Source organism: Corylus avellana, chromosome 6 (genome assembly GCF_965113065.1).
Source record: "Corylus avellana chromosome 6, dhCorAvel1.hap1.2, whole genome shotgun sequence".
NCBI classification, from domain to species: domain Eukaryota; kingdom Viridiplantae; phylum Streptophyta; class Magnoliopsida; order Fagales; family Betulaceae; genus Corylus; species Corylus avellana.
Window position 1 is genome coordinate 24,216,745 of NC_142495.1, and position 9,560 is coordinate 24,226,304.

The 9,560-nt window shown below is 33.6% G+C and overlaps 1 protein-coding gene across 1 annotated transcript; it reads left to right on the forward strand.

The window, feature by feature from the left end:
- The first annotated feature begins 3,657 nt into the window (after positions 1-3,657).
- Positions 3,658-8,228, forward strand: LOC132188405 (ACT domain-containing protein ACR10). The gene is made up of 6 exons (XM_059602847.2): positions 3,658-4,128; positions 4,613-4,837; positions 5,907-6,012; positions 6,960-7,296; positions 7,489-7,773; positions 7,872-8,228. The coding sequence occupies exons 1-6, from the start codon at positions 3,975-3,977 to the stop codon at positions 8,007-8,009; spliced, it is 1,245 nt and encodes a 414-aa protein (XP_059458830.2). The 5' UTR covers positions 3,658-3,974; the 3' UTR covers positions 8,010-8,228.
- The last annotated feature ends 1,332 nt before the right edge of the window (positions 8,229-9,560 follow it).

The following is a 9,560-nucleotide window of genomic DNA, read 5'->3' on the forward strand; positions in this document are numbered from 1 at the left end:
AATAAAAGACCGACTGAAAATCAATTATGTTATTCTCTAAGGATTTGTGAAAACAAAACTTAAGAAAATGACTAAAACTTCACCCCATAGATGACTCCGGAGAGCAGATTTAGACATACAACATTCTTATTAAAAACAACGAAAATACAATAACAACATAAAATACAACAAAAATTTAATACACATTCACTCGTTCCACGTGCCACTGTCGGCCAGTTATGCGCCACCAGAAAGCATCCCAAGAAACATTGACACTAGCACCCCGATCAATATACAATGAAGACGGGTACAAGAAAAGAAAGGAAGAAAGGGGGCAAGGAGCGAGGACCGAGGACGAGGGAGTCGTAACTCCCTTTTCTTACTATGTTCTCTTTGTGCTTCCCTCTAGGTTTTAGCAAAAATCACAATTAAAGATCCATGAAGGCTTCTTATCCAGGTCATCCAACAGCTAAACAATTAACGCGTCATCAATTTCCCATAAAATGTTTCACATTGGATTTGGCTTACATGTTGTTATTTTAATAACAGTATGTATGTTGTAGTTTAATCAACGGTCAAGATTGAATTTCTCAAAATCTATTTTTATTTTCTATCTCCTATTAAATGCTTATAAAAATAAGTCAATTTTAAAATTTAATCTTGACCGTTGATTCAACTACAGCATACATGCTGCTATTATATATTATATTTTAATAGCATATAAGCCGAATCCGTTTCACATTATAGGTTTTTTTTTTTTTTTTTCCTTAAAAAAAAAAAAAGAAAAAAAAAAAAGACGGTGTCCCATCCTATCAAAGGATCGATGCAATAATGAATCAATGCAGGAGAGTCAGGAGACATACTTCTCTTGGGTAAAATATCCTTAAGCATGAAATATCTCTGGTGGGCTCCAAATCGAAATATCTCTTGCAGGATTTTTTTTTGAAGGAAAATTTTGAATTTATGTATATAAATAAATATATAGATATATATAGTTCAAGACTTCAAATTTTCGAGTCGCGATTCACAGCACACGGCGTGCTTAGCACGTCTGTGCAAATTTTTTTTTTTTAATTAAAAAAAATTTTTTTGCACGCGACGTGCGCCTCATTCACCCCAAATTCTCAGACATGGCATTCTAGGAATATGAATGGTAGGTAGAATATTATGATTTATTTAATTTAGGATTCCAAAATTATCTTCAACTTTTCTTTAATGCAACACATTGAAATAACATGCCTGTTGAATAATAATAATAATAATAATTTTTTTTTTTTTAAAAAAAAAAACACAGCTCTTTAAAAAGGGAAATGAAGGGCTTTATGAGGATAAGATAAACCTGAGAAAACTCAGAAAAGGTACTGAAAGAAGCTCTTGCACTAAAAAGCAAATAATAAAGAAGATGGCTGTTAACATCATTAGCTTAATAATTATTCATGGTAGGACCAATGGTTGAAATTGATCATACTTGATTTATTCATATTTCAAACATATGCTTATGTTGAAAAGGAAATTATTCAAGTGTTATTGGCAAATTCAGTGTCTGAGTCAAACATGTTGGCGTGTTGCAATTATGTTTCCTTGCTTTTTAAGAACAAGACACCATGTGAAGTACTAAGAGAAAATAATCTACCAAAAAAGAATGGAAATGGGAAGAAAAAGTATACAAATTTAGCCTAAAATTAAGGTATACAATTAAAGAATTAAATAGGACAGTCAACTTTTGCATACTATAGAACACTTAAAAATTAGGATATAAGCGATCCATCAGAACATGAAAAATGTTCATTTGTTTTATTTTTATTTTTATTTTTTTTGACATGTATGCACAAGAGGAGAAGTAGAATTTGAACTAGTAACCTCTGCTTCATGAGGCGTGGTCCTAACCGATTGAGCTACATTAGTGCAACGTGAAACACAGTTCACATGTGTAATTTTAACTAATATATACACGTGGCATGCCTTTTTAATTTAGAAGCTCCAATAAATCTTGAGGTTGTGACAAAAAGGATGGCTGGCCTCGATATGTTATTCATTTATGAAAAAGAGGAGGAGGAAAAAAAAATTAAAAAAAAAATAGAAAAGTTTTGTTTGGTTTCCTTGAAACTTAGGAAAACTTTGTAAAGCTAGAAAGCCACTACACATGACAAAGAAGTTTTTGCTCGTACCCAAATTCAAACATAACCTAATAAAACGATTCTAGACAAGGATTAATTAAGTTGCTCTAGAATTTTTAACATATTTTACTACATATAATAATCCATAAATATTAATAATGTTTTTATAATCAAATGATTGGGATTTGATTATATTAGGACAAAACATTTTAAGGCGTGGTAAAATGTGATAAATATTACAACATTAAAGTAAAAATTAATATAAATAATAAATTATGGGTTCATAATACTCTTAATTTGAAGTGAAATAGTGATTTCCATATTGTCATTTATAAAATAATAAAGCTTGTAGGGTAATATGTGAAATTGAAATACCAAATCTCTTAAGCGCTCACTCTTTGACGGGTTATTTGAAAATCTACATTGGATGCTATAAAGTGAACACTATGTTAGTGGCGTTCAAGTAGGTGGTTTAAAAAAAAAAAGTAGATGGTTTAAAACCACCATGCATCTACTTTCCCATGAGTCTACATAGGTTGCAGGCAGATTTTCAATCCTCAAGTACTCTGAGTGGGCGGATATCATATTTGCTATTAACACATATGCAGGTAGATCTCAAATAAGAGGTCAAGACTCAAGGCCAACCCGAGCAGTCTGAGCAGATAATCGGATAATATTCACATGCATATAATTGTCAGACTATAATTCAATTTATAAATATTTGTAGAGCTCAATGTTAACAATGCAATTTTTTTTTTTTTTTTTTTTTTTTTATATTACAATTTATAAGTAACTTAAAAGATATATAAAAAAAAGACTATATAAATTAAGTTCATAGTAAAAACAAAAAGAACAAAGAAGCCTAAAAAATTAGCCCAAAATGTAAAGTAAATGTCACCGGTGGTTAGTACAAAAAAATCACATCAACTATAGGGGTTAAATTATTTTCACATAATTTGACGGTAAGAATTAAAGTGTCTGAATTTATTTGAGAAATGCTAAAAATCATTCTCTTAACCATCTTTCAACCATCTTCATATAATGAATCGGTGAATCTACCATTGAATTTTTGTAGGACCCATATGAATCCACAAATCAATGGTAGATTCATTAGATTTGCAAAAAAAGATGGTCGAAAGATAGTTGAGAGAATGATGTATAGCATTGTGAATCTACCATTGAATTTTTGTAGGACCCATATGAGTCCACAAATCAATGGTGGATCCATTAAATTTGCAAAAAAAGATGGTCGAAAGATGATTGAAAGAATGATGTATAACATATCTTAATTTATTTTATTTTGATGCCACCTGGTTGTAATTTGTAGGGAATAGGTAAACCAATTAGATTGGTTTTGTATTTTTTTTCTGTTAAAATAAAGATAATATATGATTTGTTCGTAGTATTAAAAAAAAGAGTAGGTAAAATAGAAAATAATATTTATACTTAGATATTTTAGTCTTAATACTTTTTTTTTTTTTTTTTTTTTTGTGTGTGTAGTGTTGGTAGTCTTAAGTCTTAATACAGAAGATGCTCGACGAGTCGACGACAGCAATAAAAGAGGAACAGTACGAAAACTTCAAAATCCCGGAAAAGGAAACGAAACAAGGAAGAAAAAGCACACCAAGAAAACCAGTGAGGAAACACGCTCTCATCTGTTCCAGTGTTTGTCGGTTTCTTTCTTTGTTTTCCTGTCACTCTCCCAGCGGAATCTCTAATATCTAAAAGAGAGGGTTGATCAACTTGATCCCACCTGGGTTTTCTGTTCTCTGTTCTCTGCTATTTGGGTTCAGAGTCTCAGCTACTTGAGAAACTGAAGGAAGAGAAAAGGAGTGAAGTGGAGGAAGAAACAGGGAACAAAGTGATAGAATAAGGGGAATGGGTGTTCTGTACGAGGATGCGGTGGTCTTTAGTGAGGCAGAGAAGGCGGGGGAGCCCACTGTGATTACTGTGAATTGTCCGGACAAGACTGGGTTGGGGTGTGACTTGTGCAGGGTTATATTGCTTTTTGGCCTTAGCATTTCCAGAGCAGGTAAGGTTATTATAAGCTCTTTGTGATGGATTTATTATTTTATTATTTGGGACTTTCACTGTGGGGGTGTGGGATTTGTAGCAAAATTAATGATCGGTCATTGTGATTTTATTGGTCTTCTGATCTTTTCCTGGAAAGTTCTGCTCTTGAGATCTGATTTTCTTGGCAAACAAATAATGGGTTTATTGTGATTCCTCGAGTTTTTCTCTTTAGAATTATGGCTTGAAATTTAACATTCAAAGGGAAACAAATAATGGGTCATTCTGTAGTTTTTTTTTTTTTTTTTGTTAATCTTTAATTTCTCTAAAATTTATAGAAGCAGAACAATGTATTTGTCCTGCTCTGTGTGTGTTTGTTTTAATGTTAGATCCTTTACAAATCTGATAGAATTAGTAGTTTTGATTTCCGCAAGTTTCTTAAATTTTTTTTTATGAATATGTCGTTGATGGTTTGTTTATATTTGCTACGTGTACTTGCGGTAAAGATATTTCAACGGATGGGAAATGGTGCTTCATAGTCTTATGGGTGGTGGGTAAACCAACAACAAGGTGGATCTTGTTGAAGAAAAGGCTTTTGGAGGTGTGTCCATCGTATTTTTCAACGTCAGGAATGGACTACTACCAGAGGCAAAGTCAGCAATCCAGGCAACCACCAGATGTGTTCCTCTTGAAATTCTGGTGTTCCTATGATAGGAAGGGTCTATTGCATGGTGAGTGAGTTCTTGTGGGAAATTTTTAGTGCCAAGCTTTGAAACTCCCCATTGGAAAAATGATATGTAGCACAAATGGAATCAATGGCAAAATTTAAAATGCTGATTATTGTTTATTTAAGTGATGTTGATCATCTTATTATGAAATGATAAAGAAAAGTGATAGCTGCTTCGTTTGCTATGTCAAGTTTATCTTTAGCAGTATTTAAGCATGGATAGGATAAACTTGCTGGAATTGGTTTGGTTTGCATTTGGAACACTGCTGGAGGGAAGGGAGAAAATCATTTTAATGTTTTTCAATTCACTTGTTTGGAATAGTTTAAATTATTGAGGAAATAAAATTCGTAGGAATTAAAGGTAAAGTGATTGAATAATAGGATGCGTTGATGCAAGTTATAAAATAGCCGATTATTCCTTAAAGTGAGCTGACCTTCACTTTACCAATGCATCACTAATTCTTGTAATAATATAATATAATTATAGGGAAACAAATGTCTTCCTTTTTTTTTTTTTTTTGAAGAGGAAAGATTGAGATTTTTCTATTTTAGTATTTATTACTTTTAAAATACAAAAAAATGTCGTAAATACTCGGGTGATAAATGTTAAGTTGATAGATGTGATAAATGTTGATATGACAAATTTCAACCATTGAATTTTAAAACAATGGTTGAGTTTTAAGAAATCTACGTGACAGAATACTTTAAGAATTCTAAAAGAGCTTGATCCAGGATTTTGATCCCATCTTATTTTGCTGGGTTCAAAGTAAATGCACTCCTTCCAATATTTGTGTCTTTGTTTTTCTTTCTTTCACAATTATTGTCCGATTTCTCCTGCAACATGTTGGGTCCAATGTACATGCATTGCTTCCATTTATGTGTTAGTTTTTCTTTCATTTACAATTATTTTCTACTTGTTCTGGCAACTTGCTTGGTTCGATACATGTGCATTCCTTCCAAATATATGTTGACAAATATTGTCTGCTTCCTCTTGCAACTAGATGTCTGAGTTTTGAATGTCGTATAACTAAGAGATTAATTACGTTGAACTTTTTATATCTTTTCTTCTATAGATGTAACTGAGGTTCTCTGCGAGCTGGAACTAACAATAAAGAGAGTGAAGGTATCCACTGCCCCAGATGGGAGAGTTATGGACCTCTTTTTCATAACAGATACCAGGTTTGTCATCCTGTGTTTTTTTTTCCTTAATGATGATGCAGCATTTCTTCTTCCATTTTGTACTTTATCTCCCTTTGGATTTTTGCTTCCATCTGCATTTCAACTTCCATTTTGCCAATCTTGAAATGGCCTTTTTTTTCCCTCACAACCATGTTATGAGATTTTATATTGCATGTGGTTGCTTCTATAGCTCTCTCAATTCTAGTTCTTTCATTCATCCTGGTCATAGTTGACACACTTAATAGCTTCCAGTAGTTTCTGCCAATCATCCTTATCATCCTTTCCTCAGCATGCCAGTAATTTGTATAAAAGAAGGCCGATTCATTCCCTATATCTTGTTGAAAACTTTGAAATAAACTGATGGAGAAATTTTTTTTTTTTTTTTAAAAAAATGAAACTTCATTAATCTCTCACTACTTAAACCCTATTTGTTTGGACTTATACAAGTGTACAATTATTAACTCATGCAGCCATGCTGTTTGAAAATTGAAAACAATGTTTGATTTTCTGTACTTTTTTTTGGATAAGTAATAATCCAATCTTATTAAATGTGTAGGGCCCCCCTTAGTACACTGGAGGTATACAAATTTTGATAAATATCTCACACGGATGGGAACTCTTTGGTGGGTAGGATTTGATTTAGTTTATATATTGAAGTATGGGAGTGCTATAAAATGCAGCAGATGTGAAGGCTAGTACCATATGCACAAAGCCTTTAGTTTCTAGCGTCCTTCCATCTTCTTCAAATTCCTATAAATAGTTTACTTCTAGAAAGAATATGTTTTTTCTGGTTTCAGGTGATATGTAGGATGCCGGTATAGGCATCAGTATGTGTCAGCACGTGATGTGTCTGTGTTTGTGAGAGAAAGAGAGACAGTTTTCTTTTAATCAGTTATGGCTTTCTTTTTTGTGGAAAATTGTTTATTCAAATATGCACTTTTCATCAGAGAACTTCTACATACAAAAAGGAGGCAGGAGGAGACAATCCATTATTTGAAAGCTACACTAAGAGATACCATCATAAGTTGTGAGATTGAATTGGCTGGCCCAGAAATTACTGCGTGTTCACAGGATTCTCCATTTCTTCCTTCTGCAATAACTGAAGATATGTTCGGTTTGGAGCTGCCGAATGGACGCCCAAGTGGATCTTTTGCCTCCAACCCTGTATCTGTGACAGTGGACAACACTCTCAGCCCCTCTCACACACTTGTTCAAATCCTCTGCCAGGATCACAAAGGTCTCATCTATGATATCATGAGAACACTAAAGGATTACAATATTCAGGTAAATTATAAATAAATAGTAATGAAGATATCTTTGTATCAATCTATGTTCTTTGACTTTTTGAGGGATTTTTTGGTGGGACAAACCGCAATGAACAGAAAATCCTAGAAATTTTACAAGAAAAAAAGAGAACACTCCATTAGGTGACTTCTGATCTGATTTAAATAATGATTTTTGGGAATTTTATGTCAGGTTTCTTATGGACGATTCTTTGCAAGCTCAGAAGGGAGATGTGAATTAGAATTATTCACAATGCAAGCAGATGGGAAAAAGATTATTGACCCCAACAAGCAAAATGCATTGTGCTCTCGCCTGAGAATGGAGCTCTTGCATCCTCTTAGAGTGGCTGTGGTGAGCCGGGGCCCCGACACTGAGCTGCTGGTAGCCAACCCTGTAGAACTGTCCGGCAGGGGTCGCCCCCTTGTTTTCTATGATATTACTCTTGCTCTCAAGATTCTGAACACAAGCATCTTTTCGGTACTAGCTCCAATCCATTTCTTGAGTTTTATGTGAAGGGTATCATAAACAACCAAACATGTTAAGCTAACCTCCATTTTTGCCTTCATTCTTATTAGGTTGAGATAGGGAGGCACATGATCCGCGGTCGGGAGTGGGAAGTATATAGAATCCTTCTCGATGAAGGGGATTGTTATTCCTTGCCGAGGAAGAAGGTCGAAGAGGGTGTCAGAAATAGATTGATGGGTTGGGTGTAGAATTACATATGGTATCTGGTTATTGCTTCACCGTTACTGTACAGCATACCTTCTTAGCCTTTTAAGTCTACTAATGAGGTGCTAAGTGCTAATTGGGTGCAAATTGTAAATCAAGAGATGCATTGTGCAAAGGGTGAGTCGTTTTTGCACCCTCCATGTAATTTAAGCTTGTAATTATGCCTTCCCATTTCTGCCCTAATTGCTTAATTTTGTTCATGATACTATCATGTCATGGGCTGGGGATATAGCAAGCATTGCATCCTTACTATAGAGCGAAATAATAATAATGAGATATGAAAGATAGGAAAGAGACAGAGATTAAGGTGGTTCGGCATATAGCTTACATCCACATATTAAATCCTTAATAGGTTACATATTTTCTTGATTGATTTGAGAGTTACATAAAGAGGCTTATTTATACAGGCTAATAACCAAAGTCTCTTTACACTTAACTAATGGGGGACAAACCCGCATACACGATCTCTAATAGTTGTGAGTGGCAATGCACAACTCAATAAACTTTTACATTGATTAAGTTTTTATATTTAGATTAGCTTCCCTCATATCGTGGGTGTTAGGGTAGTTTTGCACGGATCAAAATTTTGTGCAGTAATTAGGGCATTGCATGGTGTGTAATAACTCTAATTTAAACCATTCATTTAAAATAAATGTGCTGCATTATCCAAAAAATAAGAAAAGATATCATTTCTATCAGTTGCCTCACGACAACGCTACACCCACCATTGCCTTTCTCTCAAGTTCCTCCGCCACCTCCTCATTATGGTCGAGCTTTTATTCCGTTGCTTCTCTCATCATCATTCCATTGAGTGGCCAAAGGGGTTTTTTCCAATCTCAACTGGCCTTCGGTGTTTTGATGGATTTTATTAATATGTGGGTGGATTTATTTATATATGTCCAAAGAAAAAGCCGCGATCCGTGGCTTACATGATTTTATGGCTGGATTGGGCTTAAAATGTTAGGTAAAGGTAAAAAGTTGGGCTGGACCTGGCTAGGCATGAGCCCAAAAATATTTTAATAAATTTATTTGAAGGAGCAAACAACGATTAAAAAAATATCTTTAATAGTACTTGATTTCAAAGGCTCTTAGGGACCGTTTGAGATTGCATTTGAGGAATTTAAAATTATTTTTAACACTCAAAAGGTCTATTTAAAGAAAAAAGTACTCGTTTGGTAAAAAAAATTAAAAATGCTTTTGAAGGTCTCAAAAGTCTAAAAATGGCTAAAACGTACTTTTGGTAAAAACTTAAAAATAAAGTTTTTGCCCAAAAAACTCTTTTTGACTTAAAAACTCAATTTTTCAAATATAATCCCAAATAAGACCTTAGTCATACATACACTTAACTCATATATCAATCATGACACTTAACTCAGATATCAGTCATGCTGATTGTATAACAAATCTATGTTCCGATTATTTTATTTAAAAAAAAAAAAAAAAAAAAAACTTATAGTAATAATAAGATAAGAGAGAAGTACCTCTTTTTCAAAAAGAAAACAAAAAATACAAAAACAATCGCACACGCGACCGAA

Excerpts from the sequence above, each read along its gene's own strand:
- LOC132188405 (XM_059602847.2), top strand. The coding sequence starts at position 3,975 with ATGGGTGTTCTGTACGAGGATGCGGTGGTCTTTAGTGAGGCAGAGAAG. Across the intron at positions 4,838-5,906 it reads TAGGAAGGGTCTATTGCATG|ATGTAACTGAGGTTCTCTGC; the intron begins GTGAGTGAGTTC and ends TTTCTTCTATAG. Across the intron at positions 6,013-6,959 it reads TTTTTCATAACAGATACCAG|AGAACTTCTACATACAAAAA; the intron begins GTTTGTCATCCT and ends ACTTTTCATCAG.